This window comes from Anopheles cruzii, chromosome 3, assembly GCF_943734635.1.
Source record: "Anopheles cruzii chromosome 3, idAnoCruzAS_RS32_06, whole genome shotgun sequence".
In the NCBI taxonomy this organism is placed as follows: domain Eukaryota; kingdom Metazoa; phylum Arthropoda; class Insecta; order Diptera; family Culicidae; genus Anopheles; species Anopheles cruzii.
This window is the reverse complement of record NC_069145.1, coordinates 64,426,422-64,453,296: the sequence shown is the minus strand read 5'-3', so window position 1 is coordinate 64,453,296 and position 26,875 is coordinate 64,426,422. Positions and strand designations below refer to the sequence as shown.

Sequence of the window (26,875 nt, the reverse complement as noted above, 5' to 3'; positions counted from 1 at the left end):
CCCCGTTAGAGCATAAGCCTCAGCATAAGCACATCACGTGCAAGTAAATCTGCGCAATACCAACAACACCAGCAGCGTAGTCAGTAGTGTGTCGACCGAGCGGGGAACATAAATTAGACTTTGCGCCAGAGACAGGCCAGCAACAGTGTTTTCTTCCCTTCTTCCGGCGGGTTTAGCAGCATATCTGCCGCTCCATCAGCAGCCACCGAGGAGAGGCCCTGCCTACCAACGAGTTTTGAGGAAAAAGACAGAAAATCAATAAACGACGCTTGACGACGTCGTCAAAACGGCGAAGGTCACGGGGTTAATTTTGCGAGCCATCAATCTCGAAGACGCTCGCAAATCGCTGCCCATCCGTCTCCGTCGCCGCGCAGGGTTTCGAATGTAGCGGTCCAAGGTGAGCCGCGGTGATGGCGTCGTGCGCTGACCTACAAACTAACTTTCTTCTTAAACCTGTAAAATTAAATTGAGCAAAAGAAGGTCCACAAAAGTATTTCCAGCAATTAACTAGGGGCTTATTATTACTTCTTATTTTCTCTCAACCGGTTGCCAATGGCAACCCCTACTTACCCGGCGGCAGACCATGCTGAAATGTGCCAAAAATCGATTTACATTCATCGATTCTTCGACATTCGAGAATGAAAGTGAAATGAATGAGAATTTTAAATGTTTATAGAAACAAAATTGTGTTTGATAAATATGAACTCGAAATAATTATTCCGATGGCTGATTTACAATCCGATGACTGTTTGCGTGTGGCGGTTTACTCAAGAGCTCTCAAGAACTGCCATTGATCGCCATTGACTGGCCAATGAAACAGTACCCGAATTAATTTTAATTTATTTTTCATGTTGGATTAATTCATCACATTAAAGGAATGAGCTGACATCGTACCACGTCACATCACTATTAATTCCTCTTTTCAAATTGTTGAGTTTTAATTTTGATTTTTTTTCGAACCAGTTCGGAAGATGTTTTGGCGCTCTAATTGCCTCTATCTGATACTTTGTATGACTGTATGATTCAAATGTTGATTCAATATGGCGAAAAACATAAGAGATTGGAGCCATTTTTGGTAGATTCGGTTGTGCAACGCTTATTCGACAACATCCTAATCTACTAAGCGTTTCCACTAATTGATGCCAAATCTTCTAAACATTATCACCGATTTGAGTCTATGCAGGTCTTTAAACCCGGTCTCGCCAGTTTTAAAACGTGTAGAGTCAAATGAAGGACATAACTTGTACGACACCTGTTACCGACAGCCGCCGATATCGGTAGAGCCAGCTAGCCGCCACTTGCATGCCAGGCTGCAAACAAGCTGCAGACCCGCGTACGAGCCAAGAGAGATGATCACCGATCGACTCACGAGTGAGAGAGGTAGGATCATCGGTCGACACTCTCTGGGACACTCTTGGCATTACGAAAGAACCACCAGTGATAAGCGAAACGCCGCGAACGGCGGACTAATTTTGAGTCGCTTCTTTCGGGTGACCAATAAAGGACTTCAAGATACGGAACGTTCGTGGTGTTTGATTATTACTAACAACACCTTCTTTTGATCAGAACCGTTTTTGTCAACTTTAGAGCTAAAGCTCCATAATGTTTATCTGTCTACTTCTTTAGATGGGACTTACTTTGAATTCACTACGTAATATAGGAGACAGTTAATATTACCGATCGGGTCGACCGAATGACCGCGGTTGGTTCTCTGCGGCTGACTGCGGACCCCCGGAAGGCGCTCAGTTGCCATTGTTTTGCGATACAAATCTTCGTGATTGCTTCGCCCTATCCTATTCTTGTCCCGCCGAGATGGTGGTGGCCGGGAACGCGAAAGCGCGAACCTGCAGGCCGATCAAAGTGCTGCGAGTTTCTAACGGGAAGTGGTAATAGAATTTTACAGCAACTTCCCACCAGAGCCGTCACCGGGGCCGCCGCCAGTCCGTATGATGCTGACCGTTTTGAGGGGCGCAGCAGTAGTGGAAGTCCACTGCAACTGCACCGCACCCCCGGGCGGCAAGAGCAGCAGCATCCGCCAGCCAAGAGAGCAGACGTCCCGAAGGGCATCCCGGGGAGTTGCCGGAAAGAAATGAGACGCAAATAGTTGGCGATTACCGACCGGGCACCGGGTGATGCACCACCGAGCTGGCGGATGTGTCGATGGATTACCAGAGGCTGCTGCCCGGTACACGATCATAATTGGATCTTGATCTATATAAGTTCCCGGGCTTGCGTACCCATCGACGCGAGCTGCACCCGGATCGACACTTGACGCGCTGGGCAAGCCCGAGCGCGAGACGGAACAGTTTCGATGGGTGTACTGCGGTGGGCTACGAAGTGCGCCCCGTGGAGCTCCCTATAATTGCCACGGAAGTGACAGCAGCCCCGGCCCCGGAAGACGTCAAGAAGAAATGGTGTACTAATCCGGCCGGACCAGGCCGGACCCCTTTCCTTTGGGAGCCCGAGCGGATCTACGGATTTAGAGTTGCGCGGCCGAGTGCGGCCAGCTCCATCCAGAGTCCAGGCAGGGGAGGTGTTGCGGCCTTATAGGATACACAAATTATCGCACCGAGACACGACGTTATGTTGTGCCGCGCCCGAACGGCGATCCTGGGAATGATGACGGTTGGAGAGTGGCCAGAACCGGTCGCTGTCTTGGGGTGGTGGTGGTCGTGGTGAGGGGGCGGCATCTTGGCGTTGATTGAAGACGTTACCGCCAGCACTGTCGGCACGGACTCGCCGATAATCAGCCCGAGCGAGTGAGAGAGAGAGAGAGAAGTGCACGCTGTTGTAACTGCACCGGTCGCTGTTAATTTACACGCGAAGATTTGCCGTTTGGCGGCCGCGGTGATGTTGGATCGGTTTTAATGCATTTCCTCCTCTGCCCCTGCCCCGCGCCCTGTGTCCCAGTCCACCGGGGCAAAACACCTTGCGGTACTTTCGCGGGGGAGTGCCATGCTGCGCGGGTGCGCGATGAGGAGGTTTTGACGTTTGAAGCTGGCGAAAAGGGAACAACTTTCCGCAAAGCGGATCACATCATCTCGGGTTCGGTCGGTCGGTCGAACGGCACTTTGGCACGGTTCCGTCCGCGTCCCACAGGGGTGATCCACACAGATCGATGATCCTCGAGGGGTGGTGTGTGCCCTGTTGCGCTGATCCAGGAAGCGGCGTCTCTCGCGTGACCGGTGTGTCCGGTGATCGTGCAGCAACCCGCTGCCTCTGATGTCCAACGTTTTGTGGCCACATTATGTACGCAGCGCAATTGGCCACCGACGTCTTCGCCATGCCGCTATGCATTACTCGTTAACTAATTATATTGATTCCTTTCGAAATCATCCAAGTATGATCTGTGACGGTGGCGAGCTGATGTGCTACTCGGCAAAGGTACACATTTTTGGCGTAGAGTCACATCGCGTTTTGGTAGCACCTTCACGATCTAACCAATTCGGCTTTCAACCGTACTGCGTCAGATTCTTTCCTTAATTTTTCTTCTATTTCGAACAACAATATCTCAATATCTTGACATCCGAAATGTCAGATCTCTATAGTTCTACAGTGTTCTATTTATATAAATTCAAAACAGCCTGATACTTTGAAGTCTGGTCCGAAACCTCGTTTTCAATTATCTGTACGTAACGGACCCGCTAGATCTGTCGCAGACAATTATAATTGGAGTTAGTTGATGGTGATATATTGATATTGAAGTTGTGTGATATATTGGAGTCGTTGTTTTCCGTCCTTAGATTATCCGTCTACAATATACCGAACACTGACAGTGCATCAGTTTAATTTTGGGATAATATTCGGTTCGGTTGTAACAGATAAAATAAACTGATGTATGATTGCTTTGGCATAAAAAGATTCCAAGTGAGTATAAGCAAAGAGTATCGTGTATATTTAGGGCTGCAAGATCCACCCCACCATTAAGCCGTGTAGCAGAAGCTCTCAAAGAACATTATTATTTAGAAACGCAAAAGACGATAAATTTGGATCAAAATGCAACGCACTTTGATCCGGGTGGTAGGACGATGGATCTACCAACAGTAACTTTAGGTCGCATCATTTTATTCCATTTCTCATTTTCTTGAAGATTGGCCTCTCATCGCGGGTTTGTGTTTGCTTGTGGATTTGCAATTTGCATTCGCACCACATCAATTACACTCTCGAGAGACACGGATGACGGTTTATTTTCCTCCATTGGGTCGTCTGAAGATCAACTGAAGCCGGGATAGGCGTAGGATAGCCAGCCAACAACCTTTCGCCCGGCTTGAGAGCAATGTTGTTGTTATGATGGCCTAAACAAACACATTCGCGCACACGACGCTGCCTTGGTGTGTCCTTTTTTGTGCGTTTCCCGATCGATCTCGAAGTGAAGCACCCAATTTATGCACGTCTCATCGTCGCTCAAGTTGATTCATATGCACCGAGCTGCAATCGGCGAGCTGCTGCTGTTCGTGCTGCGGTAGGTCAACTAAAGCCCCCGCGCATCGATCGGGATCTTGAGCGGGATTACGCTAATTGATTTAATGGCATCGGTAGATCGGCGAAGCAAGATTCACTGACGCGCGCTGCAGCTCGATGCATTATTAGTGGGAGTGGATTTTCTGCGATGTTAATCCAGCTTTAGAGGCTCACGGCAATGTTAAGCGGATTTTTGGGACGAAAACGGCGCTTTCATGTTGGATGAGGCACACGGTGATCAACAAAAAAAGCGGGGCACATTTTTGGATTTATCCTAGTTTTCAAATAATTGATATACTTTTTGTGGATTGCGAAACATTGCTTGTGGTGTGCATTAAATCGACATAACAATAAATTGATGATTTTCTGTGGCCCGGCCCGTGGCTAAAATTGGAACTGTTCCGTTGCCAAACGGGTGAACTGGGGTTAGGTGATAGTAATACGGCAGTCGAATGAAACCGAGCCCTTTTTGTGTCAATCAGTGTAACTGTCAACTTAATGTTCAAAATCAGTCGCTCGCTGCCAGCACATTGCACCGTGCGGGGCGGCATCATCATGATCACGGAAGGAAGGATACGCCGCGATCTTGGTCGCCTCAACAGCCCCAACAATGTAGCGTCTTTATTATAGATTCAAGCTTCTTGCGAGACACAACAACACTCGCGTCGCGATACCTCCTCACGATGCAGCGGTGGCTGTTTAAAATGCATCAATAATGTCCCTCTGCGACGCCAGGACCGCGTGGGTCATAAATTTTCCTTCTTAACGCGGATCGCACGAAGGAAAATCCCCGCTCCGTGTGTGTGTGTTCTACAGTGTCTTACCAAAAAAAACGTAAAATATTCAGCATCTCCCGATCCATCCTGTACACACGCTTGGCTCGGCCGGCCCTTTTTAACTACATTCCACGCCAACCGCGCTCCGGCGACGTGCCCGGGAGTCTATGGCAGGGCGCGTCGTAGCGCTCGCGCCCGTCACCGTTGTCGTGAAGCTCCTATTAAGGTGATAAATTAACTGGCCGGTTCTAATTAGAAAGATTTAGTAGATATCGAATAGCAACAGCGCCGCCACAGTCTCGCCGCAGACATTACTGCGGTTCTGCTCGCGTGCTCTCGTGGCCCAACACAGACGGCGGCCCTGGCCCTGGCTCTGGCCAGGTTCCGCACGTTTCGTGTGCGCGGGGTGATGTTTTCCCATTTTGCTTTTCTTACCTTTCACAGTGAAATTCTCGTCTGTGTGTACCTGCAAAGACGTTTGCGAACGAGCCGTCGCTGAATCGGCGAGACGGAACAGGAACAGTTGCAGCGTGTAGTGCAGTGGCTGCAACAAAACCGTTTGCACTCTGCACGGTCGCTTTTGGGTTCAAAACTGTTCGGGGGCCCGTTTGAGGCTCCTAAATACACGAAAAAGCATATCCGAACCTTTCCTATTTCGATGAACAACTGTGTTCTGACCATTTGATTGTTAGTGAAATGACTTTTAGAAATAGTTTTTGGTGTTTTTGAATTTTAAGATGCCCCTATTTGGCATTTCTTCAGTTTTAACTATCTATCGGTTGAGTTATGCAAGTTTTACGAAAGCGAATTACTTCACTCCGTTACTTCTGTACCTTTTTTGCTACTTCATTACCAATGCTGTGGTTTCAACACTGTAAACAGACCTAAACTCTCAATCAGAGGCACAAACGGAACGGTGGGACGTCGGGTTAATACAAGACTATTATGCGTCGATAGGCGATAGGGCGATAGGCTCTCGCCACAACATAATCGTTTGCGAACATCGGAAGAAAAACGATCGCGCGGCGCGTTCTTGCAGCCAATCGCAGTTGCTTTTCTTCTGCAACATTGTCACACTCTTGGCACTGGCCGTTAGACGATCGATTTTGCGGCGATCGTCGCCATGGCCTTCGTCGTCGTCTGAGATGCCGTCGCCATGGCATCGTTTGCATCGCGGCGCTGGTGCCGGTTGGCGGTTTGGCGCTGTCTTTAGCATTAATTATGTTGACTAAGGCGCGTTAATTTGCTCGTTTGTTTGCCGATTGCGTTCGGGATCCTAAGGGTGTAGCAGGACACGGTGCGGTGTGGTGGCTCTGTGCGGTGTAGAATCTGCCTGTTTTCTCTCCTTCTAAACGTTCTTCTTGGTTGATTCTTCGAAGAAGCCTGAGCCATTTAGTCTTCCCATAGCATCAGATTTTAAAACAGACAAATAGTATACGCGATAGAAACTAAGTTAGACCAACGGTTCGTTTGCATTTGTATGTAAATTTATTATCCAATGTGACAGTAGAGAAAAGAGCAACCTACCAGGCTGTTCAATTAGTTTTGAGCTTAAATAACAGAGGACCCGTGCTGATGTAATTTATTTTTTTGTTATGTTGGAACATATGAACGTAGTGAAGTTTCATTTCAATCTATCACTTTGTTTACAACCCATTATCGACGTATCAGAGTATTATTTACAACGGTTCGTGGAGTATCGTGCAGTGATTTTTGGAAGATTTTAAAACAAAGGAAATTTATGGACGATTGTTGAAAGTGTATAAGGACTCTTCGCCTTCAATTAATACAGCAGAAAAATGGGTTGTTGAATTTAAACATTGAATTTAAATTTTCGTACCAGCCTTGAAGACGTCAAAAAATTGTAGCAACACCTGAAAATCGTAGGAAAAATACAGAATATCGTGGTTCTTCGACTCCAAAACGAGTTCGTGTCCAGAAATCGGCTAAGAATATGTTGACATCAGTTTTTTGGGATACAACTTGGTAGAATCTGTAGAAAACGGTTTAATCTATCTGGGTTCGCTCAAGCCCTTAGTAATGGTGATGTGCGCCGAAAACTTGTCGTTCCGCGTACCAGATTCGGAATCGATTCCGATGCATTTGTGCCCGAGCTCAAGGTCGACCATAGCCGGTGGCGCGGCCAAGACATGCTTAGCTAAGTCAGTCAAACCAGAAAGTGAATATCTTCTCCGCGTTGGCTTGAGCGTTGGCACAAAGCCAAGCGAAACCAGTTCAATTATCAATCATGTGTATCCTCGCCCAACGTCGCATACAGCGAGGGTCCTCCTCGTGGTCGTCCCCGACCGCGGAATCGATACAAAAAAAAAACGACGGCAACGGCAAAACATAATTGTTCCACGGTGGTGGTTACCACCAGCCCAAGACGCGTAAAGCGATGCGTCAGCACCAGCCAGCCCGCCAGAGAGTGATGGCGACAGAGAGAGAACGCAAACGGAACGGCGGAACGGCACAAAAAGTGCAGTTCACACGACAAGAGATGAATATAAATAAATGACAGAAGTACGGCGACGCGACGCGAGGACCGTCACGTTCTCTGCGGGATGGTGCAGCCGGTGGCCACCACCACCATCTCCGACTTTCCGACAGTCTCAGCCCTCGTCTCGCTGATGGATGGATAAGTTCCACTTCAAGCACTGACGACAATGACGGGCGAGGGCAGATCGAAAAGTCCTGCGAAATCATTACGGCAGGCACTTCAAGGTTTATAAAGGGTTCAACCGTGCAGTAAAGATAAAGCAGGACCTCTTGACACCAACCATTTGTGTCTTCTTGTTTGGCAACACCAATCAATCACTCTCCAGAATCATCCGATTCGAGCTCCGTTATCATCGACACACAAAGGCACCACAAATTCAGTAATTAATTTTTCGAATTTTAATAATTAAAAGAAACGCTTTGATCGATTACATAATGCGAACCGTGTGTGTTCGGTTTCTCAAGTACTTTTGGAGCTGCCCTCGTACCAACCCGGGTCCTCCGGGGATCGCCCGGTTGCGATAAAAAGCCCTGAAATAATGCAGTTTTGCCATTGATGGCGAAAAAATGGATAGGAAATGGACGCATTTTTTCGCCGGACACGCCCGGCCGAGACACTGTGGCGATATTGAGCTGGTGCTGTAAGCGGGGAACGAAGGGCTCTCGAGCCCCTCGATCCCCAGCATAAGGCAGAGGGGGGCAGGATAAAACCATGTGAATGCCTTGGCCGGTTGGTGGTGTTCCATTTTGTTCCTTTCTGTTTTGCTGCATGAACTCTTGTGCCGGTTGGGCTTCAATCAGCTCTCCACCAGCTCCGGCCGCCGCCGGATGACAAGTGCAACCGTGGAGAGGAATGTGCCCGAGGGCAGTTTGTCCCGCTCCCTCTCTCTCCCTGTCACTCTGTGGGTTACGTGGTGGTTCGTTGTGATAACTTAATTTATGAAATGACTTTTTCTGGTCTGGTGGTAGCAGCAGCAAGAATAAAAGGGATCTTGCACACCGGAATGTGGGCTGTGCGCCGTGCGCCGGGACAACAGGATACAGCTGACCGCGCGCGGCCTTTGGAGTCCGTCCTCGGGATGGACGGACTCTCGGGGCACGAGCGCAAGAATTGTTAGCACTCGTTTGTCGCGGAATGATGATCAGCAGCCCGTACATTCCACCTCGTCTGTCCACCACCCCCTGGGGATTCCTCTGGCCACCGGAAAGGAAGTAACCATTTCGCCCCATGTACGGGAAGTGCCAGAACATGGAGTTGGTCACCCGGTTTTTGTGTAGCGCAGAGGCCCAGGAGCAACAAAGAGGACCGCAGCCACGGGTTCGCTCGGGAAGAGCTTGCAAATCGATTGGCAACTGCGGACCAACAAAAACAAAACGGTTCATAATGACCTTCTTCCGTGTGGTGTTGAAACGAGGTGTTAACTCGTTAAAATTCTTTGCCTCCATAGGGAACTTCCTATAGGACTTCCACGTACAGTACACCAAGCGACGGGCTATAGAGCAGTCGTTGAAAAACACAACGTTACAGAGAGTAACAGAGATTAACATTGACACTATTGCAGGCCAAGACCAGTCAGCGCATAAGAAGAAGAACGAAATTGTATAGGTGGTCTAATGTTTGGGTTCCGAAGATGGGGCACAAAATATCAATTGTGGATGTCGCTGTATGACACGTAGCGCTGTCCTATTTAAACCAAATGTCGTTCAAGTTTTCAGCTTCAATTTTGCCGAAGAACCAATCAGCCAACAATGCGCGGTAGCGTAAGCCGTCGACGGTTACTGCGACTCCTTTTTCATCTTTGAAGAAAAATGGGCCGATGATGCCGTTAAAACTGAGCTTAAAGTAAATGAGCTTTTCAAATTTCATACAGTTTGAGTTAAAGGCTCAACACTTTAGAAATAAGTTTTTAATGAATCACCCTATAGTGTTCACGAATAAATCACCCTATAGTAGTAGCCATTGACTAAAAACGATCCCTCTCTGTTTCTTTCTCTTTCAGATCCCCCACGAGGACGGTGCGCTGCTGATCAAGAACGAACCGCAGGACATTCCACTGAAGAAACCAAAGCTTATGGGCGACGTGACGTCGCTGTATCACAGCAGCAGCAGCAGCAGCAACCGGCTGCAGCCCCAGCACGTCATCGGCTCGCAGCAGCACCACCTGTCCCAGCAGCACCACCAGCAGACGAGCTCGGCGTTCCGTCCGTGGGCCGCGCAGAAGGCGCAGAAGTACGCCCAGCAACAGCAGCAGCTAATCCTGCAGCAGATGGCGGTAGCGGCCGCCGCCGCCAACGGGAGCCCGTACGTCAATGGCACGACCACCCTCGTCAACGGCACCGTCGTCCGGACAACGTCACCCGGCGGCACGATCCTAGCGCTCAGCCAGGAGCCGCCGCTGCTGCAGAACCCGGAAAATGTGGTCCCCATGTCGGAGACGGACAAGTTCGAGCGATCGTACCAACCGAACGTGGCGCTGGCACCCCGCAAGTCGATCCTCTGCAAAGAATCGTCCTCCTCGACGTCATTCTCGTCGGTGTCGGCGTCGGCGTCGGCGTCGGTGGTGCAGCCACCGCATCCACGGGACCACGACAACAAGGAGCAGCGTTCGGTGATAAAGTGTGAAGTACAAATCAAGCAGGAAAATCCTCCGACTCCGCCACCGCAGCCGCCTCTGCTGCCGTCGGCTGCGGCAGCCAGTGAGACGGCCACGATCGTGCGGTCGGTGATCAAGTGCGACGTGCAGATCAAGCAGGAGCGACCGGGCACGCCACCGCCGGGCAGCCACCTGGACGGCAGCCCACCGCCACCCGCCGCGCACATTCCGGTCGCCGGATCGTCGTCTTGTTCGTCGCCACCGCCACCACCACCACCTCAAGTTCGGCCAACGCCAACCGGGATCGCCATCAGTACAATCATCGCCAAGCAGCAGCAGCGCCACGTGCTCATCTCCTCGATGGCTCCGTACGCTAGCAGCGGGGGGAGCAGCGGCAGCCAAAGCAACAGCCCGGTAACGGTCCCGCAGCCGGACGGACACTCCGGGTCGAACGAGATCACCTCGTCCACTTCGCCGTTGCCTCCGCCGATCAACATGAGTGCGATCGCGACGATGAACGGTGGCTCGCGGACGGTGTTGGGCGACAAGCATACGAAGCTGGTACTGATCAAGGAACCCCTCAGTCCGCCACTGGCCGATCGGACGAGTCCGCTTTCGTTGCGGCACTCGCCCGGTAACCACGTGCTTCACCAGCAACAGCAGCAACAGCGGCAGTCACCACCATCGCCACCTCACCACGTTGCGGAGCACCATCCACCGGTGTACCTGCACCACCATCCGCACCATCACCCGCCGCACCATCACCACCTCCACCAGCAGCAGCAGCAGCAGCAGCAGAGCCTCATGCTGCACCATCGATCTCACCACGGGCCGCCGGCAGTGGCGGCGGCCGTGTCGATCATCCACAAGAATGGCGTGCCCGTCGTGGGCAATTCCGAGTTCGAGCTGTCGACCGACACGGACGACGACAGTCAGGCGGGCGAACCGGACAGCAGCAACGGGGCGTCGCCGATCGAGCTGATCAGCGAGGTGCTGAAGGACGTGGAACCGAAAACCCGGCAGCAGATCCTGGACCTGTTCAAGGTGCTGGTCCAGGAGAACCGAATGGTCGCGCTGGAGAACCAGCGGTTGCAGCTGGACAGTCGCGCCAAGGACGACCAGCTACTGGAGCTGCACCGCCAGAAGGACGACCACCAGCAGCAACTGGCCCACCTGCAACAGGAGCTGAACCGGGCGGTGCTGAAGATCGAGGCGCTACGTTTGCACAGCCAGCAGTTGCAGTTGCTGCAGCAGCAGCAGAAGCACAGCGACGAGCGCGTGGTGGAGCTCATGCTTGGCGCAGGGGGTGGTGGTGGCGAGTCCAGCACGTCCTCGTCCACACCTCCGTCGCCACTGTCGCTCGTCAGCAACGGAAGCAGCGGCACGGCCAGCCAGTGCCAGCTGCTCGAAAGGCGGAACAGTTTTCCGGAAAAGTCGGAAATCATCATGAAACCGCTGAAAAAGTTGCTTCGCCGCAGCCCGGACGATACGGCTCAGGCGACGGCTACGGTGCTGATGTTGGCATCTCCACCGGCACCGTCGGCCAGCAGCAGCACCACACCCTTGCCACCGCCAGCGCTTCTTCCTGCGGGCCTGTCAATTACGGCTGCCACCGTTAAGGCACCGAGCCAGCACCACCTTCCGGAGACGGAAGCAGCCGACGAGGACGTCGACGCGTCGCACATTTCGCCGCCCCCATCGAAACACCCGCGAAAGGTGGCCCTCCTGTTGTCGTCCTCGTCCTCGTCGTCGTTGAGCGCAGCGCCACCTGTGAACGGTTCGTCGCAATCACCAACACCACCACCACCACAACCACCACCAAGTGCCAGCAATGTGCCCGATGTTGTACCTGTATCACCGACAACGATAGCGGTGGCGTCCCCGACGTCCCCGAACGGAGCCTCCTTGACCAAATGTACCAAAAACCCGTCGGCGACGGACACGACGGCGGGCGACGAAGGGCTAGCTCCTGCCCCGACGGCTGCCAACCGGCGCCCGTCAACATCACCGAGACCCTCATCCCGGCCATCATCGGGGGCTTCCGGTGGTGCGGCATCCAGTGTGGAGGAAGAACCGACACGCCAACCGTCGGTAACGGCGGCAGCAGCATCAGCAGCAGCAGTTGTGACCACCAGCACCGAGCCCAATGTCGGCATCGGAGTGGGGTTCTCCGGAGCAGCCAAAGCACCAACCATTATCCACAGCAGCAGCAAGCCGGATGCGGCGGTGACAGCAGCCGCGGCCAGCAACCAGGAGAACGATTCGCCAAATCGCACCAACGGCAACAGCAGCGACAGCAACAGCAGCACCAGCAGCACCGCCGATAACTGATAGTTTTGCCAAGCACCCCTCTGCGAGGCCACCGTCTAGAGTACCTTCTGCTGCTGCGCCGGTTCCGTTAATCCGGAAAGGCCTTCCCCGTTTCGGTACCAACTCGAGTCGGGAGCGCTTGTTTTGTCTCGTAAGGCACCTTGTTTCTCTGTGTCCCACCTGAATTATTTAACGTTTAGAGCTCTAGAACCGAAGAAGAACCGGTCCCGCCTCTCTGATCGATGTCAGAGCGTGGAGCGTGGTGCTTCCTCCGCCCCGATTAGAAGCGATTAGAAATGCGTTTTTCTTCACCATTCACCACGCGCCGCCGTGCAATGGTGTAGCAAGTTAGTGTAAGGAAGTGCGATAAGTTCCATGTTCTAGCGGCTGCGCGCCACACATGCCTTGAAGATGGAGAACGATCCAAGACAGCCTGTGAATCGAAGAGGGCAGCAGGATGAGACCGAACTCGGCAGGCTTTTCTTCCGTTCGATGCTTTTGGCTATCGCTGTGTGAGTAGTGCTAAAGAAATTCGTTTCCTTGGAAAAATAGCCACTAAGTGGTTCGATAAAAGGCAGGCAAACCGTAATTCCGCAAAGGACGCGACAGACGCAGACGAGGTGGAAAAGCGAAGCAAATGGGAGCAGTATGGAGCAAGAAAGCATCCAACCATTGGCAAAAGGCGCAGTAGAGTTAAGGTAGTCGTAACATAAGTCGTAATTACGTTTAGGTGAAACAGCATATAGCGCAAAGCATAAGCATGGATAAATCTTAAACTGTTTAGTTTTACACTGTTTTTAAAACAAAAGTCCCGTTTCAGCTTGAAGAAAAAATCCAAAAGAAAACGATACATTTGCTGCTAGCAGCAACAGCTACACTACACCACACCAGCTAATGGGTGAACCTGGCCGGTAGTGGTAAAAATCAAAGGTTAATCAGAAGTGCAGGGTGCAGACAAAAAACCAACAAATAACACGAAAGCAAACCACGCTTTCGCCGTGTGTAAATAGGGTCTAAATTGGAACGAAGGCAACCAGAACTAGAAGCACACGTTCGATCGAAACACGCTTTTCTGCGTTCGATTCGATCAGGCTCTTACCGAGTTCTGTTTTCCATGCAGAGCATTAAGAGCAATTTTTATAACGCCAGTAGGTTCCATTTTTATCTGCTCTGCTTCTCGCCGCATCGGCTGGTGTGTGCCAAATGAATAATTTACGCGCTCACGTATTGTTAGTCGCGATCTAATGCGATCCTGCTGGGAAGCGATTGGATCAGCATCAAAAGTGTAGGACGAGATTGAAATTATTTGCCCCAGCCAACTGCCTTGGCGTGCAGTGTTTGTTTGTCCGCAACCTTGCTAACTTCATGTGGGTGCTAGGTGCTTGTTTGTGTTCAAAACCCAACCGCTGCTTATGCGCTACTTTTTGTATCTTTCCCAGGCAAGCGAAAACTGTAGCTTACCCGATTAGAGGAACGAATCACACAACGCTTAAACAATCCGCGACGGGGTATCTCTGTCGGTTCGTGTGTCCTTATTTAGCACTTACGTTGGTTCAACTTCCTTTACCTAACCTTATTCGTATTTATTACTGGCGTGCTGTGTATGTGCGTGTACCTCTTAAGTTATCTGCTTAAAGCATTGGTTTCGTTCTTTACATTACTGTAGTGATGTTTTACAATAATTTATGCGACGCTTTTCGATAAACAAAAAATTATCATTTAATCCTTTCCTTTGTTTTGTTGGGTCTTATAAGTTGGGATCAAATTCCTTCGAGCTAAAAGCTTTCTGTTTTCGGCGAACAAAAATTACAAAATCATCCTGCCGGCGAAATTAAATGCTTATGTGTAACATAGCGTGGTTCCGAATTTCGGTGCATTCACTGTATAAGAGAAAGATCGACCCGTTCCGTAACTGAGTTCTCGTGGTGTGGCGAGGGCGGTGGGAGACGAATGAAAGTCAGCTATACATCACTATCGCTAGTTCCGTTACATCCGTTGTTCCGTGCACACTGAAAATGGCAATATTTTTCAGTCGGGTTAGCTGCGCAATCTCTTTCGAATAACTGCCATTTGGAAAAGCAACATAAACTAGTGAAACAACAATCTCCAACGAGAATCGTTCGTCTTAATAATCGCGCACTTTACATAGCGGTGTCATAATTTCCGTTCTGCCATGTTGTTCTGTCGGTTTTCGTAGACTTTACCAAACGACATAAAACGTATCGCACGCACACGCAATAGCACGCGATTAGACTAATCCAGGGGGAGAATAAATAAAGAAATGGCTTGCGAGACCGCATGCCCACTTGCCGAACAATTTTGCCTTAAGTAACGTTTAAAAATTCAATACAATCAAATCAAATGTAGAAAAAAATGTCAGCGGCGTGTGTCACCAAATCGCGCAACAGAATGCGTCTCGGACGGTCTCGTTTTGTAGAATGCAGATGCATTGTCAGGGCTTTCGACTTTTTCGGTTGAGAACGTGTTCAGTTTCAGTGTTTCGGTTTCTCCGAATGGTTTGGTTCGATTCCGGGAACATTGGTGGCACAACAACTTGCGGTGGTTTCATCTTAACGATAGCAGTTTGGAGCATCTAGAAAAGCCAACCAATCTCTACTATACGATACCGGCGCTAATGGTGTCCATCAAAACATGCAAGAGACAACAAGCAATTTAGTCACATAAGAGCAAGTGGATTTCGGTAAATTATAGACAAATGGAGCAAACGAGAAACGATTTAATCTTCACGAAACAAAAACCAACATAGCTACCGTTTCTTATCAATAGCACACAGTAGTGTAACACACCAAATGCATATGCAAATACACACACACTGTAACCCCGTTCGCTCACAAAATATATGAATATACAAATATATATACATACATGTACGATCACCATTGTTAAGATTCACTTTCTAGACTCCTGATTGCGAAACGAAGTACAAATTAGAATGTATGCTTTAAAACTCATAGGAAAAGTAACTGTCACTATTCAAAATACACACACCACACCCAAATACACACAGTAACTAAATAAATTATAGCCAATTTTGCGTGTGTACGCCGCGGTGTTGATGTCGAATGCTACACGGAGTAACTAGAGTTTATTTTTACTCTATCTAAAGGCATCAAAAACCCCTTACACTGAGCACTCATTTAACTTCCGTTACATTTTTTTGGTTTTCCACACCACATCGACGTACTGAACTGGATCAATGCAGGAGTTAACAGAGACTTATCAATTTGGTTTCCTGCTAAGTACACGATTGATGATGCTGTGCTGCGATTCGCACTCAAGAGATCGGTACATTTGTTGGTACTATTTGGTCTGTAGCAACATCAATGTATTGGCAAGAGTGGTGATACCTACGATAGTATTTATGTAAATCACGTATGGCCCTGCGCCGGCAAGAGAGAAACCATCGATGTACTTGCATTGAAAGTAGACCTTCAAGAAAAGCGCAAAGAAACAATATAAAAACCAAAATCAAAATACCTGTATAAAGCCACTGCGTTGCGTTGAGGAAAACGGAAGCTGCACCGCTCTACACTTGGCCATACGATATTTTTCTACATTCTGGCAATGGCACCACATTATTAACAAATCAACTAAGAGCGATCTCGCGGATCGTCCACGAATTTAGTAGCGCAAAAGCAACCACTAGAGTGTGTAACACATTAACTTTTATCACTCCGCTCCCTTCTGATCGATGTTTACATTTGTCCTGTCGATGGCAAAGCAACGCAATTTTCTCTTTCCGATATTAGAGCGGCCTATTTGGTTTTCAAATACTTTTCATTCGCCGTCTCCCAGCTGCTCGGTCGGCTGATCAAACGTTTGGCTTTGTTTGGCTTACGGTAGAGTGCAAACTAATTGAAACTCACACTAAAACCCATACCTATATAGAACAGAGTAGAACGTTTGATTGTCGAATGCTGAGAAAATACACACAGACAAACACTAACAACAATAGTACGTTTTAAATCGATACAAATAGAACGAACCTAGGCCAACCGGAAGTCGCAAAGCTGAAAGTGAAAAGTGTAAAAATGGATTATAAAATGAAAATAAGACTATTGAACTTCAAAAGAATAATAAATGCACCCATGTTAGAACGATGCCGCGAAAAAGCGATTAACGTAAATTAAACCACAAACTAACGTTTTCTCTCGAACACAAGCTATTGATGTAGAAAACGAAATTGTTACGCAATAAAGAACGAACAAACATACTAAAGAAACGCCAGTGTACACAGAGCAGTAGCAACACACACACATGGTCAGTAAAAATCCAGCCACAGTAGAAAGCCGGCAAATAGTATATTGAAGTAGGGGAAAATTCGGACACAGTATATGCTGTATTTCCCAGCTTGTTGTGAAGTACGCGAACGAGGTAGTAGAAACTATTCACCCGTGTTTCGACCTTCCACGACTTGTCGGCAGTGGGGATGCGTAGTTTTAAGATGACTGAAAATTGTAACCTACAAAGCGTGTATGCGTACACTCTACAAACATTTAGAATCCGCGGCAACCCTTCGCATGGCATAGCTCTCGCCTCGGCACGACGGGAAGCGCGTAACGTTTAATTTTGATTTTGGCTGTGCTTTCGAAAAGATTAAATTCAAAAACTCACACATTATTTTAAAACCGATACCGATTGAAATGATAGTGTATAGGAAGCATTCAATCTTTGCCCCTTTTTTTCCATTTTCTCAATATTTAAGGATACAATCGATTGAAGCAATCGGTTTTCACGAAGTCACCGTGTAAAGAGTAGCATCTAACTTTTCTTTACTTTTTTGTTATAAACATCTAGAGTAAGTGTGTGTGTGTGTGTGTGGCAGAGCCCCTGAATGGGAGACAATTTTTCGCGGTCTTCGGTGGGCTGCAAAAAGCACGCGCAACTTGTCCACGCGGAACCTTTTTCTCGCAGTTTGAAACGTCAAAGTTTCGTTTCGTTGTTTGCTGCACCACCAACGATAGAGAATCTCGCTTCTTTCGGACCAAGGAAAACCAGTCATTAGACACCGCGCGCGTCTTGCATCGCGACGTAGCGTAGATGCTATCAAACCGTCTTGAGCCGGGGAGCTGCGATGGACCAGCACCGTTACAAGCACCTGGCGCGTTGTGAAGAAGGTGCTATGCACAGTAACTAATAATTACCACACTCTACACTTCTTCCCGAGGATTATTTATTATTAACGATTTTGTGTATAGATTTGCCATTTACATGTTATTTAGTAGCTACGGTTTATAGTTTAGGAAAAACGGAAAGTCACAAACGCTGCTGCAACGGGAATGAAAAATGAAAATAAAAACAAAAGAACATAAAGCATAATGTTAAGCAACATGGAACTAGTAGCGAAACAACAAAAGAGCAAATAATACGAAATACAAGCGAAGTAGACGGGAGCGCCCAGAAGCGCACGAGTTTCACCCGAAACCTTCATTTCGGAAGTCGAAGAATATGTCACCCACATCCAAAGCAGATGCCAGCAGAGGGCGGTAGTAGACAAACGAACAAAATGTAAGGCTGACGCGAAAAAAAAAATATATATATATATACTGTTAATGCTCTCCACTATGCATTGCCTGAGAATCGGTTGAACCATTGAAAAAGCGAAAGTAAAGAAGGTAACAATGCGAAAAATGTGTAATCCTAACCGTGGTTTTTGGTAATTCGTTGGCGAATGCAGAATGCAAACAAAAACTGAACCGGAGAAATAGAAATAAAATATAAAACACGAAACCACATAGCAAAAGAAAACGAAAGAACATACAAAACCGAAAGAAAAACTAGACTAATTCACTCTCCTCACTGCTGTTAACCTTTTCCTGGGGTCATAATATCCGTAGCAAGCTTCCACGAACGGTGCCTACACCGTTCGGGGCAACCACAGACGTTGGCGCGCGACATTAACAGAAAAAACGTTTATCTTCAAAGTCAATATTCACTAGTTAAAAAGGAGCAGCAGCAATCGAAGTGTACACTATCCTTCTCACATGGACAAAACTGTCGAGGTGGCAAACTAAGCGATTAGACGGATGGCAACATGAGTACATACTGTAACAAAATCCGACAACACAAATGTACCGAATGTGTATAAAAGCGAAAACAGTGAAATGCGAACGGGAGCGGTGAGTAGGTGAAGGCGAGAAAAAACATACCCAAAATACAAAGAATAGATTAAACTAACAGACAAAACACATTTGCAAGAGTAGTGACATAATCTTCTCTTGCGAAACGCAGTAGCTGCATTCGCATAAAACGTACCCAAGGACCCTGAACGGAAAGATAAGCAGAACAGTAAGAACACTACAAAAGGCGAAACTGAGTAAAAGCGGACGAAAACAAAAGAAAGACGTTATTAACGCTAGCAAACGGGATACAGAGTGCATATGGAACAGACCGAAAGCAGCGTGCAAAACAAACAAAGCACATAAATATGACGAGCGCCTAACAGCAGCTAGCATATTGACGGCAGATGAGATGAAAACAACTTTACTGAAATTATTCTAGATACTGAAAGTAATTTAAAACCAGAGAAATAAAATTATAAAATAATTAAAAACCAACGCGTCTCCACTACCATCGACACGCGGTTCGACTGTGTCACGAAACACGAAAGAAAGCGCAAAAACGAATGAACTACCCCCCAGAGACGGCTGAATGTAGGTCGGTCAATAATGGATTGCAGTGAATGTCCTGGAAAGCAGCCACCCCTAAGGCAAGTGAAATACTAAGAGCACAGTGTGAACAGCTTCTGCAGCCTCACAGCCTCTCGCCCCACGCGTCACAGTAAAACAACCGGAAGCTGTATTTTAGAACAGTTTGTACTAAAAGACGGTCCGCGAATTTACCGTTTCGAAACAGCACAAAGAAGCACGTTTCGCGGTACGCACTGGACGCTCTCCTCCGTCGAGGTCATCGTTCGTTTCGGTGTGTTTTTTAGGTGATGTTGCTCCATGCAAAAGAACTCCATTCGCCGGGCCGTTGTTTGGGGTTCGAATAGAACGTCGCGCTCAGGACGGGACGTTATTTTTTCACCCCTCTCAAGCTTCATGCTTGCGTTGTGCTGTTGTGTAGCAGCGCACTCCCGAGACGCTCTCAAGTGCGCGCCACCAGATTGTCTCACATCAAAGCACATCTTCAGCACTGGTCCTTTGTTCCAAGCTCCCGCTGGCTGCCGGGGCCATGTGGCAAAAATCAACTGACAGTGCATCTTTCCGTCCCACGCGGAAACGTCCCGCTTTTGTAGAGCACGGCGAAGGAACGTGAAGATGTCTTTAGAAGACGTTTCCACCCGCAGGATTACCGAGGATGCGGCGATTCGACGAACAGTGTCAGCCTGCAGCTGCTGGCCCCCCGTGCTGGGGACCCGATTTTGCTCTGTGTCCTTCCAGCTTGGCAAAGCCGGGGGCTACGGGTGTGCCATAGCGTTAGTTAACCAGCAAGCGCGCAACTTCCTAGCGGGAATTAAACGCTAGTGAATAATTAAAAATCCATTTTCCCTTCCAACCAAACTGGGGCCGCTGTTTTCCGCTGGGGCGCTACTGTATTTCCGCTGTAAAATGTAAAAACGGGTTTTTAGGCTGGCGCAGGTGGGCTCTGGCGTTAAGTGGAGTGTCAATATTGAGACTCTACGTTCCGCGCATGATTTGGCATCATTCTGGCGTGCGAAAAGCAACGATGTTCGATACCACTGCGTTACATCATTAGCCATTGCGGAAGAGTTTCAGATCAATTTTTAAAAACTCGTCGCATAAATCTATGCTTGTATATGTGTGTGTGGTACTTATTCTGGTGTTTGGTTAATTACTGGAGCTTACGGAACGCATTATAAACTGTGCTCCTTAAACAGCGAAAATTGTGGCCATTTTAATTATTTATTCATGATTTTGCAGATCGTAACCGTAGCAATACACTCGCTGCTCGTGACCTGTTGATGTTGTATGATTTAAAAGTTACTGAATACATCGCCTAGCTTTTACTATCTCTGTCGTTTACTTAAGCACACGCAGCGCACTCGCTATTGTCTATACTAATAAGTAAATCTCTACCACGTAAAACACGAATTCCTGCCTTTTTCCACTTCCACCGCGTCCACTTGGTCTGTCGTCAGTTTCGTCACGTCCTAAAGAAAAAAAACACTGAAACGCATCCCTAATAGCTAATACATACGCACGAGAAGCGAGATAGAGCGATATGGTTGGCCACTGATTAGTTTTTTGGTTCTGAAGAATACTTCCACCGATGGTATGGCACCGCTGGCTCCGCTTGCCCTCACTGGCCCTCACTTGGGCGTGCCAACGTTGTCGTCGAGCATCTCCTCCGACGAAATCCGGTGCGGTCCGGGGCCCTTCACGCGGTTGTGAACCTCCGCGAAGCTGCCCTTGATCTCATCGAGCGCCTTGCCGAGTCCCAGCTTGATCTGGTTGAACTCCTGCGTCACCATCGACAGCCGGCCGAGCAGGTAGTTCAGATTGGAGTCAACCTCCGTCATGCGGTTGGTGATGAGCGAAACCTTGCCCTCCATGCTGTCCATCGTGTTGAGCGTTCCGTTGACGTACGTTTCCGTTTGCTCCTGCAGCCGGTCGAGCGCCTGCTTGCTGGACGAAATCTCCTGGTACATGATGCCGATCTGGCGCCACACTTGGCTGATCTCGGTCTCGATCTTTGAGCTGAGATTACTCAGCGCCCCGTTGTGGTTGTCCAGGATCGTTGCCCCGATCTCGTCGAAGCGCTTCGCCACGGTCGTGTTGAGACTGCCCGAGCTGGCCTTGACCACGTCGCTGACCTCGCGCATAATCTGCAGAATGCCGTAATCGATGCCGCGCTTTGCGTCCAGAATGTTTTCGCCCGTCTTCAGCAGGAACGCAGACAACCCCTGCATCGTTTCGTTCATCGCGTTGAACTGATCCTTGGCCGTGGTGTGGAACGCATCCGCCGTGGTCAGCTCCTCCGTCAGCAGCTTCAGTATCTCGTCCACCGACGTTTGGAGTGCCTCGTTGTTCTCCTTGATCCTGGTCGCCGTCTTCGTGAAGCTCTTATCGGACGCGGTCAACACCTCGAGCCGCATATCGTTGATCGCTTCCAGGGCCTCGTTCACCAGACCCTGCATGAACTCCTTATCGGGGACGGTCGACAGCGTGGCCAGCTCCTGCCCGGTACCACCGCTGCCCGCGGAACCCTTGGCCGCCGCCAGCGCCTCGCTCAACCCCGTCAGCTGCTTCACCACGCGCTCCTCAAACTCGGTGTTCTGGGTCGCGATCACCGGGCTGGTGAGGTAGAACTGGGACAGCTTCTCCTCCATCTTCGCGATGATCTCGTCCGCCGACGACAGCTTCGAGTTGACCAGCTTCTCCGTTTCCTTCAGCAGCTGTCGGTTCACGTCCTGTAACGAAACGGTGCATTCCGGTGTTACTCAGTCCCGGACCAAAGCTGCGACTACCTCCCATTACCTCCGTTGCATCACGATCGCTCTTCAGTTCGGCCAATTCACGGCGCAACTCACGCACGGTTGCCGACACCTCATCCAGCTTGCCGGCCACACTTTCGTCATCGTCATCGCGGTTTGCTCCGGTCGCGGCACGTGTCTCCAGCGTCTGCGCGTTGTTGCTCAACCAGTTCAGAATAGCCTCGAGAGCACTGCTGACTTCACGCTGCTGCTGGTTGAACTTGTCAATCTGCTCCCCATGCTGTTGGACACAACAAGAAAATGGTCGTTCAAAGGTCGTGCAGAGACTTTTTGGCTACTCAGCGATCGCACCTGCAAAAGAGTTGTCTCGATTTGGCCAGTCCGTGCCTCCAGGCGGCTAACCATTCCCGGCAGTGGTTCCAGCGACCGGAGGTTCTTCTGCACCGTGATTAGACTCTTCTTAACCTGCTCGGCGTGGGCCCGCTCACGCTGCTCGTGACGCTCCAGCTTATTGTCCAGTTGATTGTACGAATGGACCAGTGAAAGGATTGCATCTCGAATCTCTTGATTGCTACGTGAGGCATGAATAAGTTCACAAGCGTTAGATTGGGTTGTTGAATTCTTCGCACAAGAGAAAACGGTTCGGAAGATTCCAAGAGTCCACCAAGAGCTTCTGGAATATGGCGCATGAGATGAACCCCAAAGGGAATACGTGAGCCGTCGTGAAATATTAAATTATCGACTGTTATTGATTGCATTGCATTTTATGGCTTCATTTCCACATTATTTCCTATTCTCGAAACGCCAGTTTATTTCCTTCAAAGATGGTTTCTACTTTTAACCGTAATGTATCCTTTGTTAGATGTTTTCCGCTTGATGTGGAAACTTAATCTGATTGTTTATTTGAAAAATGTTTAAATTAATACGTTACGTTGGATATGGCCATCCATCAGGGTCGTGATCGCCATTCATTGGCAGCACGAACCGAGTGCGGTGTTGTACGTCAATTGTTCCGTCCCGGGGAGCAATATAAAACCCAAAAATACTCTCTTCCTGTTTACTTGACTTGAGCGGCACGGCACGAGCATGCCGTTGCCCAGTTTTGCTGGCCGCCAAAGAACAAAGATCGAAAGATGCACCATTTCCCGTTCCGAGCGGTGCATCGGCGCGGGTTCAACCGTTTCTGCTTCCAGTGGTCCAGAAGCGTTGTGTGTTAAATATAGCTTTCGATGGACGATCGTAAAAATTTGCACTCGCCGCCGATGCCACAAGGGTGTGGATCGCACCGCATCCATCAGCCACCATTAGCAGTGCACACGATGCAAAATCGCTGAATGTAAACATCAAAAAGGATGCATTGTGCAGGCATCGTACGCGCAAAACGGGGGGAAAATCGGGAATCCGAATCGCTTTTGAAGGTTAGGGGGATCTCTGGTCCGCCTCATCGCATCAACGACCTCAAACCGACCAGAACCAGCCAGAAGCCAGAGCACCGAATGGCGTGCTCGTTCCGATCCTAACGGATGGCCGTGACATTCACCTCACCAACACAAAGACGGCGGGTCTCAAATTTTGGGTTCAAAGTTCAGCCATTCAATTACGGCCAATTACACTCAACGGACACCAACTTCGGCGTAGGGTCCGGGTTTCCCGATGCTGATGATCTGCGAAAGTTCGGGCGTGCGGGTTCATTGCCATTCGATTTAGTAGTGGTGATGGGCGCAACTGGCCGAGGCCGCAAACGACGCGCTCCGAGCCTCGGACAGTGCAGTCAATTGTCTGTAGTGGAAGCCTGTGAGGTAAATAATGCGGCCATCCGCTATGCTCTCCCCTGTTTTCGCTCGTTTTGGCGCACCACGAAGCATATGTATCTCCTTTCTTCATTCATTTCCTCAAAACAGTGCTCCGTAAACGGGGGAGCCACACGGAAGGAAGGGCTATACTTACGTAACTTCTGTCGCAGGATGAGCAGCCGATCCTCGATAGGAGAGGGCACTTAGGGCCAGCAGAGCTACGAGACAAAACTGAGACATCATCGTTGACCGCGGGCCTGGAAGATATCGAAGCGTCGATACGGCAGGAAAGTAAAGTGCGGGTAAACCCTAGAACCGGGAATGGATGAGTGGCAGAAAAAAATCAAACTCTATTAATGCGTTCCATTAAACCGAATCACTCAGCAAAGTCAGCAATCAAGATTTGGAAAGTACTCCCGGCCCGAGTTCTGGCCACTAAGCGCCTATAGAACGTCTGTCGATGTAAAGCCGGTTGGATCTACCATCTACCACTGTTGCAGCCTGTTACCTTTGGGGGACCAAATGATAGCTGAGCTCTTTCGTACGTTAATCTTCATGTTACTTATCCAAGAACTAGCTTTGCCATCTCAGTACGAAAGGGTCTTTTACTTTGCTACATAACTGCAGTTTAACTAAAGCTGTGTAGTTATTTTTTTAGAAGCAAAATAACTGTCCATTCTCAGATCCTTAGTCTCACTCGGTCCCATTAGTTTAGCCTTTCATTTTTTTTCAGATTTTCATAAGGCCAGCAAATCGTCTAGATCTTTTACGGCGCCCAGGAAGTATTGTATTTTTGTGTTGGTATTTTGTTTAATAATCAACATAAAAATCATCAAACACTTATCACAAGCGTAACAAAGCTATGCGCGAGTAAATTACAATCTCGTTCCCAAGCACGGCCGCTACTCACATTTCCTTGTTGGCGGCGCTTGTCAGCGCTTGTCTTACCGTTTCGAATAGTGATAAATTGTTTTTAAATTAATCAATATTGAGCAATATGGCGGCGAGGCTCTGAATCCGTACACCACATGTGAAAGCGGTCACACGCCCGCCAACATCTGAGGAAAAAGTCGCTCACTCACGTTACGATATTAACACGCAAAAGTAACCCCTACTCCAGCGTCTGCAAGAATGGCTACAGCTTCTGTTTGCCTCAAGGCGTGGATTTCCGAAAATCACAGAAGATTATTACGGGCGTTGGGCCGCTGAAAGTAGCTTCTTCCGTGACCTTTCGACAATCGCACATCAATCTCGCCCGGCGCCTGAACCGCACCGCGGACTGATAATCGGTTCACCGGCTCATGTCTCCCACGAGCCGAGGTTCACGCTGTCGACCGTTGACTTACGATCGTAAATGCACCCATTCGAGCAATCCCGAGTTCCAAGGGTGGTGTAAAATGATGCTTCACATATGGAGGCGGTAGTCCAAACACTTTGGCCCAGATCGGCTGAGACCGATCGCTAGGAGAAATCCGAAACCGATTCTGAGTAGCACCAAACGGTGCGTAAGGGTTCCAGTTACTTCCAATAATGGTCGAACGGAGAAAGGCACAATTTTGAAGCATGCAGCATGTGTAGACTAAACTTTCATCGATGGAACCTCAAGGATCATGATGGTGGATAGATAACTAACTCATGGACTTATGGCTACGGGAGGAAGAATTAAACACTACACTACCGATGTGCTAGGTGCTAGAGTCCAGATGAAATCACTCTCACTAATCACTCGACCGTGTGCGGCCACCGACACTTCTCTGATGATCCGTCCGCTCCGAACGCAAACCGCCGACTGAAGGATTCGGTCGGCTGCGTATGGCACTTAACCCGGAGTCCGCTTCGTGGTCTTTGTGCTGACCGGCAAACTGGCAACCCCTAGCACTTCAGAACGTAGAACGCATCCCTGCGACTCTCGGAGCTGCCGCTGTTTGTGATGCGAGATGAATGGCAGACATGGTGCGCACATGTTTTGCCTCGGTGAAGATCGGATTCCTAGAGTTAATGATCGATCGACATGTGTTGGTAGCCATATGGAGCCGACCGGCGTTATCATGCGACCTCGAACGGCCAGCGGACAGGCAACGCTTCGTGAGGATCAAGAAGCCAGCAACGGCGACTACAGTATGTGCCACCCGTAGACCATCATTGCTAAAAATTGCGCCCCCAAGTGAGAGTAATTTCACCGACCTCATTGTTCCATTCAAAAAGGTCCCCGCAAGCGTAAGCAATTGCGGGCATGAGGAGTAAGAACAGGGACGGCACTGTAAAACTTCCTTCGAATGTGACGATATCATCTCACGATCTCGTTATGCGTTATTACCGGGCCATAAACCCGGTCCCTATGTGGCAGCCTCCGACACCACTTTGCCGAGCAAGAAATGGCCCGCATACACAACCAGATGCACCGCCCCGATCGATGGTGGTGGGATATTTTGTTTACTTTAAGCCGCGTTCTTCACAGCACTTATCCGCCTTACAGCATTATGTTGCTGCTTCGTAGGGTCGTGGTTTTGATGGACAAAGTGCAACGCTGGCTCGTATGGTTATGACCTTCTCCGCAGCGTGGGAGCTGAGCGCACCAGCATTAAACGGTTCCAGAAAATGGCTCGGTTTTCCGATCGGCTTGATGTGGGTGACAATTGGTAATACGCTGCATTCGATGGCGAGCTGACGCACTGCAATGTATTCTAAAAATAAACCATTCTGTTTGAATGGTGATCCTAAGTAATTTCTCATTAATTTTTTGTTGATTTAAACTTTACGAAAGATTTCGTTTGTATGAAGTAAACAGCCACATAATCGGGTCAATGTTTTGTATCACACGATTTTGGCAGAAATTTAATTGTAACTGAGGGAGAAATACTATTACAAGGTCTATAGATGACGATAGTTTGCCTACATTGCCTACGTGCCACTTAAAGTACAGAAAATGTAAAATGCTTGTAAAAATCCGACCGTTGCTCTTTAAGAATTTAAATCACTAGCGACAGCGCCATCTGTTATTTGGTAGTTGAACGAATCACA

General features: G+C 48.9%; 2 protein-coding genes across 2 annotated transcripts; one reads left to right on the top strand and one right to left on the bottom strand.

Moving 5' to 3' along the window:
- The first annotated feature begins 3,342 nt into the window (after window positions 1–3,342).
- On the top strand, window positions 3,343–12,661 carry LOC128270784 (probable nuclear hormone receptor HR38). Its single transcript, XM_053008203.1, has 3 exons — window positions 3,343–3,384; window positions 9,737–12,389; window positions 12,510–12,661. The coding sequence occupies exons 1-3, from the start codon at window positions 3,343–3,345 to the stop codon at window positions 12,659–12,661; spliced, it is 2,847 nt and encodes a 948-aa protein (XP_052864163.1).
- A 7,957-nt stretch (window positions 12,662–20,618) lies between these two features.
- On the bottom strand, window positions 20,619–25,624 carry LOC128272545 (uncharacterized). Its single transcript, XM_053010371.1, has 5 exons — window positions 25,533–25,624; window positions 24,009–24,163; window positions 22,413–22,632; window positions 22,105–22,341; window positions 20,619–22,037 (listed from the first exon to the last, which is right to left on the bottom strand). Exons 2-5 carry the CDS (start codon window positions 24,095–24,097, stop codon window positions 20,937–20,939), a joined length of 1,647 nt encoding a protein of 548 aa, XP_052866331.1. The 5' UTR covers window positions 24,098–24,163; window positions 25,533–25,624; the 3' UTR covers window positions 20,619–20,936.
- Window positions 25,625–26,875: the final 1,251 nt, after the last annotated feature.